Below are 22,591 nucleotides of genomic sequence, written 5' to 3' on the forward strand. Positions count from 1 at the left end.
TCTAGCCTCAGACACTTACTAGCTGTGTGACCCTAGGCAAGTCATTTAACTGTTTGTCTTAGTTTCCTTATCTGTAAAATGAGCTGGAGAAGGAAATGATGAATCACCCCAGTATCTCAGCCAAGAAAATACTAAATGGAGCCATGAAGAGTGAGACATTACTGAAACAACTGAACAAAGAGGAAATGACAAAAGTCCACTTTTGCATGGTAACTGAACTAGTTTTTTACTTTTTGATTACTGTTATTTTTTTAAAGGAAATTCAGGATAGATGTCAGTTACAGTTATGATCACAACATAATCTAGGAGAGACAACATTATGGTACAAAAAGTTTATTTAGTAACAGTTTTGTAAACATTTGAGGTAAATGAACATTGACATCAACTGATTCCTAAAGAATTGTACACATGAGGCAACTCCTTCAAAGGCAGCCTACTGTTAGTGATTTGCTGCTTGTAAATCTCTCACTGCCCAGAACACTCTTTGTCATGAGGATCAGTCATGTAGAAGACAAACAGCCTTTGGGTAACAAGAAACTTCCGAGTAAGCCAGCACAACCTTTGGGTGTCAGAGAGATTGTATAATGAACAACATAAATGTATCTCCTGAGCTTGAAATAAATGTTTACTTTTATTATAGTTATGCATTTTTTTTACTTGTTTAGATCCTTGGGAAAAAATTTGCATTGCCTTTTGCAAAAATATTTTTTTTCCAGTAAGGTAATTGTGTAGTACTCTTTGTGAGTATTTTGGGGGGGGAAGGTTGGGGGAAGAATTTGTGAAATAATCATACTGAATGGTAACTGACCCAGCTACCACTCATATCCAAATAAATGCAAAAGAATGGAATAAAAGCATTTTTATCACTATATTTGAAGAATAGTTCAACATTTTCTAAATTTGAATGCTTGAGTATGTTGCCCTTGATGTTGTAAGCATGTGAAAACACAGTAGCAAAAAGATAATATTTATGTGAAATTAGCTTTCTTTAAATGGCACTCAGCATATTGGAAGACTTCCTTTGTTAAGGCATTCCTTTCGGGGGGGGGGCACAAATGTCTTGTTAGAGTCCCTTAGTATTTAAATAAACCAAAGTGAGGGTCAGGTATCATGTAGTTCATTTAAAAGTGCAATATAAAATAGAAAACTGAATGTAAAAGTTGTAATACCAAAGTTATAAATATATTTGATTGTGTTAGGGATTTTGCTGATTGGTTTGAAAATTAGCTTTTTTTAAAAAGAACTTTTGGAATTATTTCATTGGCTCTACTCTCAGGTTCTGACACACAACAAAGTATGATGGGAAAGCATAATATCAGAACATTTAATAAGTGACAACTCAGTATTGATTCTCTGATTCTATGTCAAAAAAATACTGTTCTCTTTCAATATATTACATTATTTTCAGGACTCAATGCCACAAGAGTTCAAAAGCTTATTTTAGCCATTAAGCATGGGGAAAAAATGATGAATTACACTTTAAAAACATTAAAAATACACAGTCCCCAAAGGAACAAGGAAGAAATAAAGGTAAGATTTTATAAGAAATCCTACAGACTTGCAACGGAAAAGAGAACTTTTGCATTTGGATCTTCCTAAGGTTGAAAACATCCTATAGAACTTAAATAATCCAACATTAAAAATTATAGGAGTGGGTTTCTGATCCACTGATAAAGAAGAATAGAAATATCTTATACTTCTCATTAAAAGTACACAAGTACATTCGACTAATCATTTCAATTTTTTAGACAACTTTAGTGAAATGGGGAAAAAAAGCCCCATGCCCTAAAATTTCTGATTAAACCATAAATTAGGTTGATAAACATCAGTAGATCATTTAAATGAATGTGAAACGTATAGGATGAAATATGCCTTGTCCATATTATGTACCTGTCTAATTTTTCATTGCATATTTTAATACTTAAAATAATTTATTAAAAGAGAGCAACCTTCCACACCACTCATCTACCCCCAACGGGCAGAGAAGCCTGACCTTTTGGTTTCAAAAACCCTAATACCTCAAACAGCAGTGTAACTCAAGTAAGAAATGTCATTTTTCACTTTTTAAAAAGAATGGCGTGACCAATAAATTCATCTGTAAACTAACAAATACCTCCTTCCACAGATGCTGCTCTACCTCACAAAATTTCATTACTTCTTGGCTCCTTAATTGTTCCTAATACTACTGAAGGAAGCAAATTTAATCCAATTTACATTTAAAATGGGTATTTCACACAAATCCCTTCAAACAAACTAAATCTCTGCCCATGTACTAGGGAGAAGAGGCTCAAGCTATTCTAAATGCAATTGCATCATAGAAGGATAACCATATACATGTTACCCATTATGTATAAAGATAAATTTTCAAAAATTTAAAAATTAAAACTATAATCAATCCTCCCCCTCCCCCTCCTCAAAATCAAATGGTGGGTAACCAAGAAGTGAAAAATTTGTTAGAGGTGTTGTCATGGTGTAAGTTCCTGAGGCACGTGTTCAGCCACAGCCTTGTGAGTTGTAGCTTTGATTTTGGCACACGGACTACAACCTTTTCCAAACTAAGATGCTTTTAAAATGAAGGTGGTCCAAGGGCATCCGTCTATGCTGAAAAGTTGGTTGCTTTTTCTAAAATTAGATGATCAATAATGGACTCACTCGTCTTCTATCCCATTTGAACTCTCCATAAGATTGAGTGTACCATTTAAGCTTAGGACAGGAAAGGTCCTTTTCGGTAGCGTACAAAGTTATAGCTTTTTGCTCATTATCAGATTTCAAAACATATTAGAGAAGGGAACATGGCCTTGTATAAATTTAAGTTAATTTCCAAAATTTAAAAAGCGATGAATTCCATAAAAGGATATGCAGTCTAGCTAAGGGGCCAGGGTTGCTGGTGGTGGTCTGAAAGTTGAAAAAATAGCGGGTCCCAATCCACAGAAGCTAGAAGTGGAAAACGTAAACAGGATCAGGCAGAGCATAGCCACTTTCTGGCAGCTAATTCATGATGACTGTATTACTCTAGAGCCTAAAAAATTCATTATGTCAATCAACTATTTTTCTAAATACATAGAAAATGATGAATTAGAATTTATCTTTATTAAAGAGGTATGAAGAAGGAAGAATTGGGACAATTTATACCCATTAATGATATCCTGGTCAGTAGAGATTCCTTTGATGTATAATCAAATAATTGTTATATTTATGCTTATATTAAAATTAGGAAGTTGAATATATTGTAATTTTATATTTATGGTAAGAAGCAAAAGATGGCTAGCATCTCAAAGGTGTTTTCCTCTTCCCTAATAGCATTCAAGAGACTGATGAAATTGCAGACTTCTTTTAAAAAGAAAAGGCCAAATATTTACCTCTATCTAATCGGGACAATTTAATACTAGCCAAATTATCTTAATTTCTAAGACTACTCTTTTTTGCAAAAAGACTGAAGGTTGAAGAATGAATGGTACACTTGTCCTTTAAGAGACTCAAGTCTAAAATGGGACACTGAAAAGAGAAATTCTTAAAGCATTCCAGACACACTTTTCCTTCAATTTACCCATTGAGAATTGATCTGCAGCACACCCTGGAATTCTCACTCTTGTCCCTGGAGAATCAGTATACTTTTTATTATATAATATCATTATATTATAACATATGATATGAAAGTTTCCTGTGCCTCTCCCTGCAGATTCAGAAGTGTAAATGTCATTGCTTGTTTCTAAAAAAAATAATAAAAAGAAACAACAAAAAACCCACCTCCCCCTTAAAAAAAGAACCATCTGCATGCCACTTAAATATTTTTTAGACCAGGTCACTCAAAAGCAAATGCACTCATAGGTTAAGAGTACCAAATAAGGATGGAATTGAGTATGTCCACTGACTTACTACACTCACTAGAGAGGTTTTGTCTAGCTTAGGAATACATGGCCTTTGGATGGGATCTCAGCTAGATGACATTGTGTATAGAGAGCAGGGCCTGGAGTCAGGAAGACCTGATTTCAAATATGACTTCAGATGCTTCTTCCTAGCTGTGTGATCCTGGGCAAGTCACTTAACCTCTGTTTGCCTCAAAATTTCCTCAACTGTAAAATGAGGATGATAGCACCGACCTCTTGGGGTTGTTGGGAGAATCCACTGAGATAATATCTGTAAAGCATTTAGCACAGTGGCTGGCACAGAACACTATACAAATGCTTAATAAGAGGAATCTGTAGGCAGTGCACAAACTAATTTGTAAATCCTGCTCAGGTTACAAGGGATTGGACACCTTTGGGACTAACAATCAGATCTCACTGGCTACTTTCATTCTGCCAGAAAATGTTGCCTTTATGTCCTCTACAACTCACAGTATATTAAGAACAGTGGGTATTATTAACATAAGGAAACCTAGTCTCCTCTTCTTTATCTTATTTCTCCTCCCATCCTAGGACCTGGCTTTCTTCTGGGTCTTGTTGATTCAACTGTGAATTTTGTTTTAAATTTTCCAAGAAGAAAGGTTACTTTAAAACTCTTTTCAGAGATGAGTGTGTGTGTGTGTGTGTGTGGGGAGAGAGAGAGAGAGAGAGAGAGAGAGAGAGAGAGAGAGAGAGAGAGAGAGAGAGAGAGAGAGAGAGAGAGAGAGAGAGAGAGAGAGAGAGAGAGAGAGAATTAGATGGCTAAGTCATCCGATCGAGCTCTGCCACTGCTAGCCTTGCTAGCCTTGCTTAACCGTCTTGAATCAACGAGAAGCAATGGCGGTGCATGCATCTCAACTGTGGTGGTACCTGGCTGTTTCTCCCCTTCAGAGGTTACCTCTGATTTAGTGGCCCCTAAACTGCTGCTGCTCCCATTAATCACCAGCAAGGGCACTTTGCTCCCCCCACCACTGTCTCCTCGCTCTTGGAGGAGCTGCCGAACACTGCTTGGGGTGGTGGGAGTGCCAGGGGTGGTATTGCTTGGGGAAGACTTCCTTTCAAAAGTCTGTTGCTCTGCCTCCTGGTTGGCCCAGTTCTGCTCAGTCATTAAGATGTGGTGGTGGTTGCCACCATAATATTTGGCTGGGGCTGCCTTACTGCGCTCCTCAGGGAGGGTTACCATTCTGAATTCTGTGGGTTGTGGAGGAGCCCCAGGATAACCTGTAGTGGTTGCCTGTCCTAGGGAAGAGGCAGACTGAGTATAGTATGGTGGGAATCCAACGGCAGGAGGGGCAGAATGGGGAGAGAGCAGAAGTGGGCCAATGCTACTACATTTGGAGGGCAGGACTTTGGCTTCTGGAGAATCTGGGCTATTGTAATGGTTGGTCATACCCTGTTTAAGCTTTTTCCAGCCCAGGTGATAGATCTCCAGCATGTTGAGCAAGAGAGACACACAAGCCACCACTAACATGAAAATAATGAATATGGTCTTTTCTGTGGGTCTGGAGATAAAGCAATCCACTGTGTTGGGGCAGGGCCAGCGGTCACATCGGTAGAGTGGCTTTAACTCAAACCCGTAGAGGAAATATTGCCCCACAATGAAGCCCACTTCAAACAGAGTCTTGAAGATGATGTTAAAGACGTAGGTGCGGAGCAGGGCACCAGCTATCCGGACTTTGCCTCGATCATCTCGGATTGGGGGTCTCTCTTTCTTTTCCATCCTGGCGCTCTCCTTTTTGCTGAGCGGTTCTCGATGGCTGTTGGGGCCACTGAGCTCTACCCCCTGGTGCAGGTTGTCTTTCTTAAGGAGATCTTCTTTTTCCTTCTTTTTTTCCTCCATGCGTACAATGTGCAGCACATGGCCCAGATAAATGAGGGTGGGGGTAGATACGAAAATGATCTGCAGGACCCAGAAGCGGATGTGGGAAATAGGAAAAGCCTTGTCATAGCAGACATTCTCACAACCTGGTTGCTGAGTGTTACACGTAAAATCGGACTGTTCATCTCCCCAGACTTCTTCTGCGGCGGCACCTAGCACCAGGATTCTGAAGATGAACAGAACAGTCAGCCAAACTTTGCCAATCACGGTAGAGTGTTCTTGCGCATTCTCTAATAATCTCCCCAGAAAGCTCCAGTCACCCATTGCTTCAGATTCCTAACCTATAATGGGAACATCATCATTAGCATTAATAAACACATTTCCTGTCAGATGACTCATACACATGGTACAGCAAAGTGCATATGGAAAATGCCTATTGGGTCACTAACCCAACGTCTGCTGAGGCCAGGCTACGGCTTCTGTGGGGTTGGGGATGGAGCTACGTTAGAGGGACATCGTCCCCCAACTCCAAACCCTCTTTAGGAAGGGCTGCAGCAGCTTTTACATAGGGTTCCAATCATTATGCTATACTTCTTTCACTCTGCAAGATTGTAAGGCTCAAAAGATAGAACACATGCAAAGGTCGACTCAAACTTTCCAAGTGTCACATAAAAGAAGGGGGTGGCTAGGGGATTCGATGGAGAGAGAGCCAGGTCAAGAGACAAGAGGTCCTGGGTTCAAATATGACCCCAGATACTTCTTCCTACCCATGTTTCCCTGGGCAAGTCACTTAACCCCACTTGCCTAGTCCTTACCACTCTTCTGCCTTGGAACAGATACGTATCCATTCAAAGACAGCAGGTAAGGTTGGTTTTTTTAAGTGTTATGTAAATGGAAGCTATTATGGCATAAAAAGAAATTCTAAAAAATCAGTGAGAATGTTCCGTGATGGAAGTTATAGCGCAGTTCACAGAATCTCTGCCCTGGAAAAGGCATTGGGAATGCTATGACACAGCAGAATGGAAGCTTCTCCAGAGCAGGAACAATTTCATTTTTGTGTTCACACCCCCAGCACCTAGCACAATGCCTGCTTAGCAAACAGCAAAGGAGGTGCTTAACAAGTACTTGATGAACTGAACTGAATTTCAGACACACACACACACACACAAAATAAAAAGGGCCAACAAGGGAGTTGTGACTTATCCAGCTTTACTGAGTTATCCTGACTTTCAGCAACCTCTCCCATTCTACAGGAACTCTTTAAATTATTCTTAGCATTTACCAGAACAAAAACTATCAGTTTCAGGGCACCTGCTATACTTGAAAGCAATTTTGATGATAAGGTTTTGCTATCACAGTTGCATAAATTTTTTAATAGAGTGAATGAGAAATATTTCAACACTCTTTTATTGGGCCTAGTAATTTTTCATAATGAAAAGCATCTATTTTTTCCTTTGGGGAGAAAAAAAGACAGCTACATTTCTAATGTTTTGCACTGATAACATTTTAATTTTTATTATTTTAAAATATAATTTTATTTAAAAATATTTTCCATGGTTACATGATTCATGTTCTCTTCCTTCTCTCTTCCTTCTCTCTTCCTTCACCTATCCTGGAGCTGACAAGCAGTTCCACTGAGTTATACATGTATTATTATTCAAAACCCATTTCTATATTATTCATTTTTGTAAAAGAATAATCTGTTAAAACCAAAACCCCAAATCATATACTCATATAAACAAGTGATAAATCATATATTTTTCTTCTGTATTTTTACTCCCACTCTCTAGATGTGAATAGCATTCTTTCTCATAAGTTGCACAGGATTGTTCTTGATCAATGCATTGCTATTAGTAGCAAAGTCTATTACATTTGATCATCCCACAATGTTGTAGTTGCTGTGCACAATGTTTTCCTGGTTCTGCTTATTTCACTCTGCATCAGTTCATGGAGGTCTTTCCAGTTCTTATGAAAACCAAGTGATTCACCATTCCTTAGAGCACAATAGTATTTCATCACCATCATACACTACATTTTGTTCAGCCATTCCTCAATCAAAGGAACATCCCCTCATTTTCCAATTTTTTGCCACCATAAAAATGCAGCTATAAATATTTTGACACAGATACTTCCCCTTTTTTAAAATATCTTTGTGATACAAACCTAGTAGTGGTATTATTGGATCAAAGGACAGGCATTCTTTTAAAGCCCTTTGGGCATAATTCCAAATTGTCCTCCAGAATGGTTGGATCTCTTCACAACACCAGCAATGCATCAGTGTCCTAATTTTGCCACATCCCCTCCAATACTTATTATTTTCCTTTGCTGTCATATTGACCAATCTGCCAGGTAGATGGTACCTCAGAGTTGTTTGATTTTCATTTCTCTATGATTATTGATAGTTTTGATTCTTCACCTGAAAACTGTCTTTTCAAATCCCTTGACCATTTATTAATTGGAGAATGGCTTGATTTCTTGTAAATTTGACTTAATTCCTTATATATTTGAGAAATTAGACCTTTATCAGAGAAATTTGTTATAAAATTCTTCCCCCCCCCCCCATTTGTTGCTTTCCTTCTAATTTTGGTTGCATTGGTTTTATTTGTACAAAAACTTTATTGAGAGCATTTTCAATACCCACTCAACTGTGAGTATTGCAGGGCACAAAAGTCCTCAAAAAATAAGCTCTGGTATTTTCTGCTATGATAGGTAAGCTTTAAGTATAGTTTTAGCCACAGACAATTTTTGTCATTTAAGAAAGACCAGTCTCATTAGGTATGGAGAGGCTCAGCACTAGGAGACTAGTTACTAAGGAAAGCATTACTTAATTCATGAAATCCCACAAAATAAAAAAAAATTTTAAAGGATCCTCTTTAGACCTCCACTGGCACTTTTGCTTTTGTAGTCACAATGTTAGACTAGCAGAGAAATGGGAAAAGGTATTTTAAAACGCTTATTTTTATACACAGACATATATATGCTAATTATTTCCATATCTTCTGTATATGTATATATGTGTATATTTACATACACACATTTATATATCTTTGATACCAAATCAGAGAAATTTGTGTACAAAGGTTTTGAAAAAATGACCATAAAGGATATATATGTGACATTATATATACACACAAACATATATATAAAACAAAAGCCATTCCCCAAAAGATAAGTAGTAGAATATGAACAAACATTTTTCAAGAGAAGAACTGCAAACTATTGACAATCACATCATATAATGTTTCAAATCACTAAAAACAAGAGAAATGCAAATCAAAACAACCCTGAGATTTTGCCTTATACTTGTAAACTGGCAAAGATAGCAATAGGTAAACTAATGCATTGTTGATGGATATAGGAATCTAAAAACCATTTTGGAAAGAAAGCAATTTGGAATTATGCAAACAATGTGAAGATGTTTATAGCTTTTGACCTAAAGATTCTATACTACTAGTCATACTTCAAGGAGGCCATTGAGAAAAAGAAAATCTCCATATATACCAAAATATTTATAGTAGCACTTTTTGTGATAGTAAAGAATTGGAAACAAAATAGATGTACATTGACTGGGTAATAGCTAAACAAATTGTGACACACTAATGTAATGAAAAAATACTGTGCTTTAAGAAATTATGAATATGATGAATAAAGAGAAGCGTGGGTCGACCTATATAAACTGATGCAGAATAAAGTAAATAGACCTCCAAAGAACCTTAATATATACAATGACTAAAACAATGTAAAAGAAAGGAACCACTAAAAAAAATCAAAAGCGAAAGCAAAATTATAAAGAACAAACTGGCTAGAAAATAAAAAGATATTAGAGAATGCTCCCAATCCACTACTTTAGCAGAGATGGAAGGGTCATAAGTATTGCCCATATTTTTAGACATTTTTTGATATACTGATCAGTTATTTTTTACTTTTTTCTTTTTTGACAAAAAATATTATTTGTAATATTGGCTAGCTCTCTAGAATTGGCTCGATGGGGGAAAACATAGTGATGTAAAAATAAAATATATCAATTAAAAATTAAATAATATGTGAAACCAGAAGCATAAAGAAGTTCCCGGAAAATGGAAAAATGCAAGGAGAGACAAATAAAGATGTTGGCAGAGTTTGATTCATTATCAAAAGACACAAGAAACATGTTTTCATTGGATAATTTTCCATCTGGTTTTTCAGTGATTAGGATGAGCATAGGGATATGGCCTCAGAGGCAGTGTTGTATATAGACAAGAACAAGTTTCAAAACTCAGAAGAGGTACCTCAGACTCATACTGGCTGTGTGACTCTGGGAAAGTCCCTTAATCTCTCATTGTCTAGAAAGTATTTCATACTAAACCTTGCAGAGAAGGTGCTGTCTTATATTGCTTTAAAAATTAAAAAAATAACCACTTAACTTCTGTCTTAAAATTGATGAGCTGCAAAGCAGAGGAGTGGTAAGGGCTAGGCAGTTAGAGAGTTGAACCCACTTCCTCCTAGCTTTAGGCTTGGCTCTCTATCCACTGAGTCATTTATCTGCCCTCTGACTTGCATAGTTAAGAGTTTCCTCCCCTAGGAGTTCCATTTACCAATGACATTAAAGCTTTAGGACTTATTTCTATGATGAGCAAGAACATAAAGATTAAAGTTAAGATAGCTGCAACTTATGTGTCAACAAATGTTACAGAGGATCAGAAGAAATTCCATAAAGAACTCAAAGCTTCCAAACTAAATCAACATAAACTTAATATTCAGTGACTTTAATACAAAGGTTAGCATAGAGGAAAATAGCAAAGAATATGCTGGAAAATATGATAGTAATGGAGTTGTGAGCTAAACCATCCATTCTCACTCTGCCCAAAGGGTTATAAAATTGTTTATACTCTTTGACTAGCAATATCACTACTAGGCGTATATCGCAAAGATTTAAAAGAAAAAGGGAAAAGACCCATATGTACAAATTATTTATAGTAGCTCTTTTTTTGTCATAGTAAAGAATTGGAAACTGAAGGGTTACCCATTAATTGGGGAATGGCTGAACAAGTTGTAGTATACAATTGTGATGGAATTGTCCTCCAAGAAATAACAGTTTGGTTCTAGAAAACCTGGGAATACCTATATAAATTGTTGTAAAGTAAAGTGAGCAATCCAAGAGATTACTATACATAATAACAATAATATTATAACAATGATCAACTATGAAAGGCTATTCTGATCAATATAATGATCCAAGACAATTTGAAAAGCTTCATGATGAAAAATGTTATCCATCTCTAGAGATAACTGATGAATTCTGATTGGAAACTGAAGTGTAATTTTTTTACTTTATTTTTCTAGCTTTTTTTTAAAACATGGTTAATATGGAAATATGTTTTGCATTATTTCACATGTATAATTGAAATCATATTACTTGCTATCTCAATGGATAGGGAAAGAGCAGGAGGGAGGAAGAAAATCTGGAATGAAAAATTAAAACAAAGAATGTTAAAAAAATAATAAATGTATATAAATAAAAATACAATAAAACATTTAAAAATAGCTTTGGTTATCTGAAAAGAACTTGGGTGAAATTTCTCATGCATATTAAAAATCACAGAGAAAAACTGAGATAATTATTCAATTCTTTGAGCAAAACACAAAACTGAGAGTTAAGGGCTTGCCAAAAGTGATTTGTCATTGTCATGGAGGAAATCTACTCTAAGTCACAGAACCTAAGAGTACAATGGGACTTCTGAGGCACTCTATCCAATATGCACTTGAAAAAGAATCTTCATTACAATATATCCAACAAGGGGTCATCCAGTCTTTGCTTCTCATCTTCTAGAGAGAAAGCCTACTACCCCAAGAGGGAGTTCATTCTACTTCAGCATATCTTTAATGAAGCCTTCTCTTATGCCAAGTCTATATCTGCCTCTTTGCAACTTGTATCTATTGTTCCTGGCTCTGTCCTATGGAAATAAATAAAAAGTCAAATTCCTTTTCCATAAAACATGAATTCATATATTTGAAGGCATCATTCATGTCCCGCTTAAACCTTCTATAGGCTAAACACTCCCAGTTCATTCAGTTGATCCTTATTTGTCATAAGTTTGAGGATCATCACCATTCTGGCTGCATCCTTTGAATGTTCTTCAATTTATCAATTTACTTCATAAAATCTGACATTCAGAACTGAAAACATTACTCCAGATGTGGTCTAAGCAAGATAAAATACAATAGGACTTTAAGTTTTGTAGTTCTTGGCAAAATACATGCATTGAATTTTAAGCTTGAATCAGCTACATTGGCTGCCAAATAATACTATTGATTCATATTGAACTAACAATTCACTAAAATTCTATGATTTTTTAAAGATGAATTCTTTTCCAGCCCTGCCTTATACTTATTAATTTTACTTTTCTGAATCCATTATAAGACCTCATGTTTATTACTATTACATTTCAATTTCTACATCTATTCTTTTATCAATTTCTCATTTTTTCAATCTCAAAAACTTTGTTAAATAGGTCAACATATTTGGGCATTTTTATTCTTTCTTTTAATTTGTCATTGATTTTGATCTTTGTTCTTAAAAGCTGGTGATTCATACATAAATATTTAGAAATGACTCCCTCATTGGTTATCAGTTGTTTCCCATCTATTAAAATACTAAATCTTTCCCTCCAAGGACCTACACTCACAGTTCTGGAATCACAGTATGTTGCTGGTAGTAGGTGACTTAGGACAAAATTGCTATCCTGGAAATTCTTGGGGAAATGCTCTTAGAGTTATTGGACTAAGAAGAAGATAAAATACAATTTTGTGATGTTATTTGTATTTGTCATATGCAATGACTTCTGATTTACTTCTAGAAAGCTTTAGAATAGTCTAAAAGTCTTTGACTTCTCTTGTTTCTTTACTCCTGAACCATGTTTTCCAATATAAATTTTGCAGTCTTCTCCATGCCTACTTTTGCATTGAAGTCATCAATTATTAAAGGATATGCTCATTTACCTTGGAATATCTTAAAGTTCTCTGTAGAATTTCTCTGCAACAGATGTTGACACATAAGCTGCAGTTATTTTGGTGATGGTCTTTTTGCAAGGGTTTTATTATGAGCACTGCAACATGAAATAAACAAATGTTCCATCAAATGATGTTTCTTGTTGCCTTTTGAAGTGCAATGAAATCAGTTCTGTTCATTTTTTGGTTTTCTCCAAGGAGCTACCTTTCTATGTAATGGCAACCTCCTTTTTTTTATGGTAACTTGATTTGTAATATACAAATTTTCAAGATTAATATAATTTATTTCCTGTAGTATAGCATGCTCAATCATTAGTAATTGGATAATGATCTTTCATATCTAAAACACTATCACCTAAGTTAATATTTATTGCCTAAAAACAATGTGATTTTTTACCACCCTTTATTCTTTCTAGCATTCTAGTTACCGTGTCAAAGCAAAAAAGGTTAATATAGCCTCATTAGTATTAATGAACTCATCCTGGCTTAATATGATCACCACCTTTTCTAAATGTTCACTAACCATCCCTTTAATAAAATATTCTAGAATTTCACCAAGATTTGAAGTAAATTTCATTGACCTATTATTTACACTTGACTCTTTTTTTAAAAATTGAGACAAATATACTCTTCTCTAGATCAAGTGGAAGGGGCACTATTTCCACTCTACATGATCTTTCAAAGGTCTCTGACAGTGGCTCAACAACCCCAAACATTACATTTTCAGGCACAGAGTTAGTCTAATTCTCATCAAGAACAGCAATATATCCTCTTATTATCTTTTTTATTCTATTCAATTTCAAAGATTATTCCTCTCAGCAAAGAAAAGAGCACAATATGGGTTAAGCAGCTTTGCCTTTTCTCCACTACTCCTTATTACTCTTTGGTTCATTGAAAGCTAGTCATTTATCCTTTTTTGATCATCTCCTTTCCTCCAATACTGCTAAGAAACAAGCAATTTTATTGTTTTTAAAAAATTGCTTTTAAATTAAAATTAAAAATAAAAAACTTATTTTTATATTGCTTTTATTAGATTTCATTGACAGTCCAAATGGAAGAAAGATTTCTATTAACTCTAAGGTCCCTTAAATGTTTCTATTTTTGGATAACATTGTGATAACTGTATCAAGCCCTAGAAAATTGCAGAGTCCTCTAAAGGTGATCTACAATAATTAATAAGAATTCTGCCTAACAATTCATAGAGGAAAAACTAACTGGATGAAGAATGCATATTGTCTAGCCTATGATATTCATTGGAATGGTCAGCCTATAGAGCTAATCCAACAGCAATCTTGGATAGATATTTAACATGGGCAATGAGTTGATTCCATAACTGGATTAAATGAATTATGTATCATTGATTGCATCAAAGAAATTATACAGTGTTTTAAATAACTATAGCTTCTTCCTGAAACAAAATGTTTCAAGCTCCCCAAGGATCCCCTCTGCCCTTTCTCTTAGCTAAAGACAATCTCATATTTTGAATGAATGAGAGAGAGAGAGACAGAGACACACACACACACACACACACACACACACACACACACACAGACAGAGACAGAGAAAGAGAGTTAGTTTATATTGAGAACTCCCTCTTCTCCTAGTTTCATGTTCCTCTGACATCATCTCTCATTATCATCTCTATTAACTCTTCTTTTAATCTTTAATAAAGAAGTGCCCCTTCTTGTCTAAGATACAGTCTCTATATGCATATTTGATCCCACCCACTCTAGTCTAATTGTCTATTTTCTCTTCCTTCTACTAACCTTCCTTTCCCCCCATTCCCCATCAATCATGCATCTCTAATCTTGAATCATTTCCATTCTACTGTCTCGTTCCCTGATGCCAAAAAACAAACAAACAAAAAAAAAAAACAGGATTTTGAGGATGTCTTTCATATCTTCAAAAAAATTTTGAATCTATCATTTCTACTACCTATAATCCTGTTTATCCTTCCTTTCTCTGATAAATTAAAAAATCATTTTACTTAATGCCTCTCCTTTCTCTCTTTTAATCAGATTTCTGATTATTATCTGAAATTGCCCTCTCCAAAGTTACCAGTGATCTCTGAATTGTCCAGTCTGATTGTCTTTTTCTCAGCCCTATTCTTTTTTGATCTTTGTCAAAATTTGTTATTGTTGTCAATTTCCCCAAAGGATATTCTTGCCTCTCAGAGTTTTGTGACATTGCTCTCCCCTTATTCTTCTCTTCCCTGTTTGACTGCTTTTTTCATTCTCTTTTGTTGAATCTTCATCCTTGTCATACCTCTTAAAAGTGTGTTTGCCAATGGATTATCTTCTTTTTTCTCTATCTACTGTTTCCACTGTTGACCTTGTTGGTGCTCATGAACTGAACTATCTCTGTGAAGGTGATTACCAGATCTAAAATTCAGTCCTAGTCATTCTTCTGAGCTCTTATCCTATAGTTTCAACTACCCAGTAGACTTTTTGAACTAGATATTTCAAAGCATCTCAAATTCAATATGTCCAAAACAGAATACATTATTTCTCCCTCCACCTAATGCTTCATTCTTCTATACTTCCCTATTTCTTTTGAGGATACCATCATTTTCTTAGTCTTCTAGATTTGTAACCTTAGCACTCTATTTGACTTTTTACTCACCCTACATATCCAGTCAAGTGTCAAATCTTGCCATTTCTATATTCACATCTCCTACATGTCTCCTCTTCACTCACAGAGCTACAACTCTAGTTCAAACCCTCATTTTTTTTTGTTTGGATTATTACAATCACCTTCTAATTAGTCTCTCTAATTCAAATCTCTCCCTCACTTTATTCCATTTTTCACATAACTGACAAAATAATTTTCTTACAGAGGAAGTCTATCTATGCCAGTTCCTTATTTAACTAAACTCCAATGGCTCTTTATTATCTCCAGATAATACCCTCTCTTTGGCATTTAAAGTTCTTCACAACCTGGTCCCGTCCTACTTTTTCAGTTGCTTTATTTTTTTTTAAATTTCAGTCATTTATTTCAATTATTCTTGGTTATAAATCCAGCACCTTTATTCTTCAAAATATTGTGTTCCATGACATTTGGTTTTTTTTTAATGTTTAGTCTTATGTTATTCTGAGTATAGCTTCACAGTAGTGAAAATGTTTTTTTTTCCTAGTTACTTGTAATATTTTCCTCTTAACCTGACACCAATGCAACTTAGCTATAATTTTCCTGTGAGTTTTCATCTTGGGGTTCTTTCAGGTGGTGATCAGTGGGTTCTTTCCATTTCTCTTTTACTCTCTAGTTCTAAAACTAAGGGTAATTTCCCTTAATAATTGCTTGAAATATGTTGACTAAATTCTTTTTCTGATAACTCAGTCTAACAATTCTTATGTTGTCTGTCCTTAATCTTTTCCCCAAGTCATGTTTTCTTCTATTATTTCTTGTTGTCTTAAAAATTCATTAGCTTCCTCTTGCCTAATTTTAATGTTTAAAGAGTTATTTTCTTAGTGAATTTTTATATTCCTTTTTCCAATTGATTAACTTTTTTTCATAATCTTCTTGATTTTCTTGTACTGCTGTCATTTTTTCCCTAATTTTTCCTCAAATTCTTTCATTTGTTTTTTTAAGTCATTTTTTAAATAACCTTTACCTTCTGTCTTGGAGTCAATATTGTGTATTGACTCCAAGGCAGAAGAATGGTAAGGGCTAGGCAATGGGGGTCAAGTGACTTACCCAGGGTCACACAGCTAGGAAGTGGCTGAGGCCAGATTGATCCTAGGACCTCCCATCTCTAGGCCTGGCTCTCAATCCACTGAGCTACCCAGTTGCCCCCTTTTAAGTCATTTTTAAACTTATCCAAGAACTCTTTTTGGGTTTGTGACCATCTTACATTTCTCTTTGATGTTTTAGAAGTAGGTGTTTTAACTTCACTGTCTTCTCAATTTGACCCCTGGTCTTTTTTTAATCACCATGGTAGCTATCTATGTCTGTGTTCTTTCTTTTTCATTTACTCATTTTTAAAAATGGTTTTTTAAGCAGGCTATTTCTTAATTGTTAACTTTATGCTAGAGTTACGTACTGCTCCCAGGTGTGGGGGATAATATTTTAGGTTTCAGGGTTTTTGTGCTGTTATTTCCTGAACTCTATCTGAGGGCCTTTGATCTCTTGGTTTTTCTAATTTCTATAATCCTGGGTCAAGTGTGATCCCTGCTCCCCTGACTTATGCCCCAGTCTGTGAGTGATTTCAGGTGTTCCTCTCTGCCCCTGACTCCTCTCCCCCAACCAGAGCCCCAGCAATGCTGTCCTCACAAGTATCATCTTGTTCCTCTGTCCGAGAACCCCAGTCTGCTTTCTGGGAGTGACCCCAGACATTGGGTCCTTGCCTCTCAGCAACTGAACTCATCCAGGTAGGCCTGCTCTTCATTCCTCCTTGCAAGTAGTGAAAACCTGGGACCCTATTTAGTCAGCATGTCCCATAGTCTTCCCTTGGTCAACTGTTCAACCCCAACACAGTGGAAATCTCTGAACCTGAGGATGCCACTTATACAGCTGCCCATAGGGCTTGTGGTTTGTTGATTTGGTCTAGTATTTGCCCAGAGGTGTTTGTACTTCAATCAGGTGAGACCACCATCCTAAGAGGTCAGAGTCTTCCCAGCATCCTCCTGAGTTGTCTTAGGTTGAAGGACTATTTCATCTGAACTCTTGACTATTTTTGACACTTTAAAGTTGACTCTGAGGTATTATTTTTAATTATTTGTAGGGGAATTTGGTGAGTGAGGTAATCTCTTGTCCTATTCTGCTACCTTGCCAAAGTATTCTCCAGTGTAGAAGTTTTAAGGAGGAAACAGTTTTAGTTCTCATGGCCAATTATATAGGCATTTATTATTTCAAGGTTTCTCCACTATGAATATACACAGAGCAAAATTGGTTAGTAATCCAGTGAGACAATATTTGTGAAACACTTACAACAGGGCCAGGCACTAAGTAAATGCTTATCCCCTTTCTTGATTCCCTAGCAGGATATGTTTAATATAAGGGTATATAGTAAAATCAAGATTTCATTAAATCCCTCAGAGAAGATGTAAGAAACTAAGGTCATCTGTCTTTAACAGTCTCTTATGAGTTTGATTTCCTGCCCTCATATCCTCAAGGAGCATATAGGCTCTGAATGGTCAGGATGAATAGAAAACCACTAACAGGACATAGGTTTGCCCTCTGAATGATCCATACTTCTTTGGTACTGAGGAATTTAATATCATTTGGGACTCTTAGATGGAAAAATACCAGCACCATTCTTATGATCCAACAAGTAACTGTCTTATTTCCCAGAGTAGCCTTATATATGTCACCTCAAGGGTCTTAAGGCTGTATTGACAAATCTATTGCATGTGTGCCAGAGGGGGCTTCTCTCTTCCCCCTCTCTATGCATCCCTGGAGACATTTCTCATAGATGACCCACCCCTCTGCCCAGCAGTCCAATGGGAGCACTTCCTCCCTCCTCTGTCTGGGGTGAGGTAGGGGCTCACATATGGTGTGAGGATTGCAGTTTGGCCACTCAGTCTCTAAAAGGTTCGCCATTGCTGTCTAAGGGGATGGGAGAAAGTTAAGACACAAAATATTATACCTGGAAGCTATAGTAGTTCAAGGAAACAAATAGTTCATATCTTCTACCTTGATGCTTAAGTAAAGAGTAGTAACTGTTATTCTACAAAGTCATGAACAGTCACAACAGTTGAAAAAGTGGGCTGGATTTTAATTTAAATAAGTATAGCAAGAATCCATACATTGAGAGATCAGAGTTTCATTAAAATGTATGTAAGGCACTTTATGTTAGCTTGATGGGGATTCAAAGCCTAACGAAAATAGTCCTTGTCCTCTAGGAATTTACATTATAATTAAGAAATATAGTAAGTATACTGATAAGTAAATAAAAAGAGTTGAGGAAAAAGAGGACTCTAATCAATAATTGGAGATAAGGGGAGATAAGAGAAGGTTTCACGGAGGAGGTAACACTTGAGTTGAGCCTGGAAGGAGGATAAGGATTCTGAGAAGCAAAAGTGAGGATAGAGGACATGCAGAAAGCCTACATAGTTATGTGGGAGATGGAATGTTAAATTCAGGAAACAGCAAGTTGTCAAGCTTAGGTGGAATTCAGAGCTACTAAGAAGTGCAATTTAAATAAGGATGGAAATGTAGGTTGAAGTCAGTTTGAAGAGGGACTTCAATGCCAGACTAAGAATTACTTAGATAAAACTGGGAACCACAAAAGGTTTTTGAGAAGGGAACTGATTTGGTCAGATCTGTACTTTAGGGAGACTATATTGGTTTATGTATGAAAGATGGACTGAAGAAGCCAAAAGATTGGAGTTGTGGATTTGAGACTAGCTGTTAAACAATTTACTTCCTCTGATACTTAAAACACACACACACACACACACACACACACACACACACACACACACACACACAGTTTTACAGTATAATCGATAAGGAAAGAAAATTTGCTAAAGCAATTAATCACATTGATCTTAAATGTTAAAAAAAATATTCTAACCAGAATCCTTCTGATCATCCACTGCATATCTTGTCAAATGTGTTCTCTCTAAAATGAAGTTAATTTTTTACATTATGACATACCACAACAGAGAGAGAAAAAGTCCAGAGAATAATATAATGTATTGAAAAAGGGAGAGGCATAATGGCGTCACAGATAAAAAACTGTCCTTGGAGCCAGGAACATCTGCATCTGCCCGATACCGACTCTGTGATTCTCAATGTTTTAGTCAAGTAAGACTATAACTTGTGAAGAAGGCACCAATATACATTGGAAGGAATTTCCATATCCAAAAGGCTCTATTAATTTAGTTAACAAAAATTCTTGAGAAAATCATTAAGATGTGAAAATGGTACATCTAGGTTGGTCTCATTTGATGGGGCACTATATGATCTGTTCTTCCTCACCAATGGAAAGGTACAGAACCACAAAATAGAATTCAACCTACTTTGCAAAGACATGTTTGAAAATGTAGCATGGGACTGCAAAGTTGCTATTAGACAATGCTTCCATTTTGTGTCAAATTTTTCCAAATCAATAAGCTGAGATTACTTTAGAAAGTCTTTGCAAAAGATGCTCCATCAAAAAGTTCCACAGCAACAATTTCAGAGAGAAAATACTGAAGCAGCTCACCTTGCTTTTGCAGGTGAAGCAGACTGGTACAATCTGAGATTTCTCAGTCCATGGGTCAAACTATACCTGCATAATTCCAAATCTAGTCAATGTCCAGTACTGATTCCAACTTGAAATCCATCAATTAATTCTTCTACTTCAAAGAAGAAGCTTTGGGGAAGTAATGAATTTAATTTCAAATGTGAGAATATTCTATAGGGAGGCAGCAAAAAGTGCTGAAAATCATTAAGATTTAGAACAAAAAAAGATATGTAGATGGGTGCTGTTAGTTATATTTCTACAGAGTTTTAAAAGTGGGGAAGTTAGGTGGCTCTGTGGATTGAGAGCTAGGTCTAGAAACAGAAAGTCCTGGGTTCAAATTTGACTTCAGCACTTCCTAGCTGTGTGACCATGGGTAAATCACCTAGCTCATACCACTCTTCTCTCTTGGAAACAATAAATAATATTGATTCCAAGATGGAAGGTGAGGGTTTTTTTTTAAGCATATAAGAGCCTAGGCATACCCTATATCAAAAAATTTTTTTGTTACTTTCAAGTTTATATTTTAAAGTATAATTCAATTGTTAATTCTTTAATAAAAGGGTTTTTCCCTCAGCTTGTTTGATGAATAATAAAAAAGAACATCCTTTATGACTGAGAATTTAATAAATGATCACCTTAAAAAAATTCCCTGGAAATTTTTCTCCTGATGACTTACTTGTACTATGTATACCTGCATAGTAGGCAGCAAGGCATGGTCCTCCACAAATGTTTCATTTAGATTTTTGAGTAGTTTCCTCAATGCCTATACATAATATTGAGTAGGAAAAAGAAAGTCATCATTGTGTTCCTGAAATAAAAACCAATCTACCAACATTGAAGGGATGGATGTCATATAGCTGCCAAATGATTTTCCAAATGCTTAGCTTTTAACTTCTCACTCAATAAATTCTTTTGACCTCAAAGTTCTTCACAGAGTATAGCTGGGTAGCTTAGTGGATTGAGAGCCAGGTCCAGAGATGGGAGGTCCTGGGTTCAAATCTAGTCTCAGATACTTCCTAGCTGGGTAACCCTGGGCAAGTCACTTAACTCTCGTTGCTTAGTCCTTATTACTCTTCTGCCTTGGAACCAATATATACTATTGGTTCCAAGGCAGAAGGTAAGGGTTTAAAAAAAAAGAAGTTCTTCACAATTTGGCCCATTCCTTTCTTTCTAGTCTTTTTATATTTTACTTCTTTCTACATATTCCACGATCCAGCTTTCTGGTCTACTTGATGTTTCTCACAAGACACTCCATCACTTGTCCTTGTGCCATAGGGCTGTCCTTGGTGCCTTGAAGGCTATCCCTCATCACCTCCAGTTCTCCTGGTTTCCTTCAAGATTAAAACTCAAATCCCAACTTCTTTTGGGGGCTCTTCTTGATCCCTCCAGCTTCTAGTACCTTGCCCTCTAAGATCACCTTCTATTTATTCTGGATGTACTTAGTTTTTATCTTTTTTTTTTTGGTACTCCTAGTTCAAGACCTGGAATAAAATAAGCACTTCATAAATTCATAGCCAGAAGAGAATTCAGAGGCCACTAGTAGCATCGTAGATAGAGGGTGCTGGACCTAGACTTGGGAAAATCTGAGTTCAAATCCAGATTCTAACACTAGTTATATGACTCTGGGCAAATTATTAAACCTATGTTTGCCTCAGTTTCCTCAACTGTGAAATAAGAGCACCCGTCTTGCAGGATTTTTGTGAAGATCAAAGAAAATACTATTGTAAAAGTTCTTAGCACATAGTAGACACCATATAAATTCCCTTCTCTGCTGGCTCTGACCCTTTCATCATACAGATGAAGACAATGAAGTACAGAACACTTAAATAAACTGCCTAGTCACATAGCTCATGGCTAGGGTGGGATTAGAACTTTGGTTTCCCTGACTCCAAGTCCACTGTCCCATCCTCTATAGTAAATGCTTGTTGACTTGCTGACTAACTGTTCTGGGAATGAGGGAGACAAAGATAAAATTACAGACCTTGCCTCTGACTTATAATCTACTGGAGGGGACATGCTATGTAGGAAAACAAGTATGAAACAAAGATTTTTTAAAATGGTGTAGAAAAATTTGATGACTGAGAGGTCATTTTCTACTGAAAAGAGAAGAGGACAATTAATGAAGTAGAATCTAAACTGGGTAATCTATAGTGTTTTAACCAGCAGTCTTGGCTTTGGGGTAAGCAGCACAAATTGGGCCCCCTCAAATCTGCTTTGCAATTCATGATATTAAAGATTATAAGAGTAAAATCACAACAAATTCAGGTCAGCAGTAGAGGGAAAGTTAACAAAGTGCCTCACAGATAGGCATTATTGACCTGTTAGTGTTCAATTTTAAGTAATTATTCTAAATGTGGTACATTCTTGGACCCTCTAAATTTCAGTGCTCTGAGGAAAAGCTCAAGTTTCCCTGTCTTAGTTATAGCTTCAGCAGCTTGTACAACAACACAGAAATGGGAGAATGCAGGACAAAATCAGAGAAATGGCTGGAACATAGAGTGTAAAAAGTGAAGGATAAAGCCGGAAAAGTATTTTGGAGTCATGCTATGGAAAAGCTTAAATATCAGAGAGAGTTTGCATTTTATCTCATAAATAATAGGAACCACTGAGAGATTTTGAACATGGGAGTGCCACAGGCAGATTTTGACAGCTATGTGAAGAATGGATTTATACGTGTAGGATAGCTGGATCTTTAAGCAGTGACTTGGAGGAAGCTAGGGATTCCATGATGCA

The 22,591-nt window shown here is 36.2% G+C and overlaps 1 protein-coding gene across 3 annotated transcripts in view; it reads right to left on the reverse strand.

Moving 5' to 3' along the window:
* Positions 1-209: 209 nt before the first annotated feature.
* GJA3 (gap junction protein alpha 3) overlaps positions 210-22,591 on the reverse strand; it is a 41,347-nt gene continuing 18,965 nt past the window's right edge. For all 3 annotated transcript variants that reach the window (XM_007495192.3, XM_007495190.2, XM_056794669.1), the window contains one exon: positions 210-6,044. In XM_007495192.3, coding sequence (XP_007495254.1) covers positions 4,639-6,027 — 1,389 coding nt within the window. In that variant the 5' untranslated portion in view covers positions 6,028-6,044 and the 3' untranslated portion in view covers positions 210-4,638. The remainder of the gene's footprint in view (positions 6,045-22,591) is intronic.

Source organism: Monodelphis domestica, chromosome 4 (genome assembly GCF_027887165.1).
Source record: "Monodelphis domestica isolate mMonDom1 chromosome 4, mMonDom1.pri, whole genome shotgun sequence".
Taxonomy (NCBI): Eukaryota; Metazoa; Chordata; class Mammalia; order Didelphimorphia; family Didelphidae; genus Monodelphis; species Monodelphis domestica.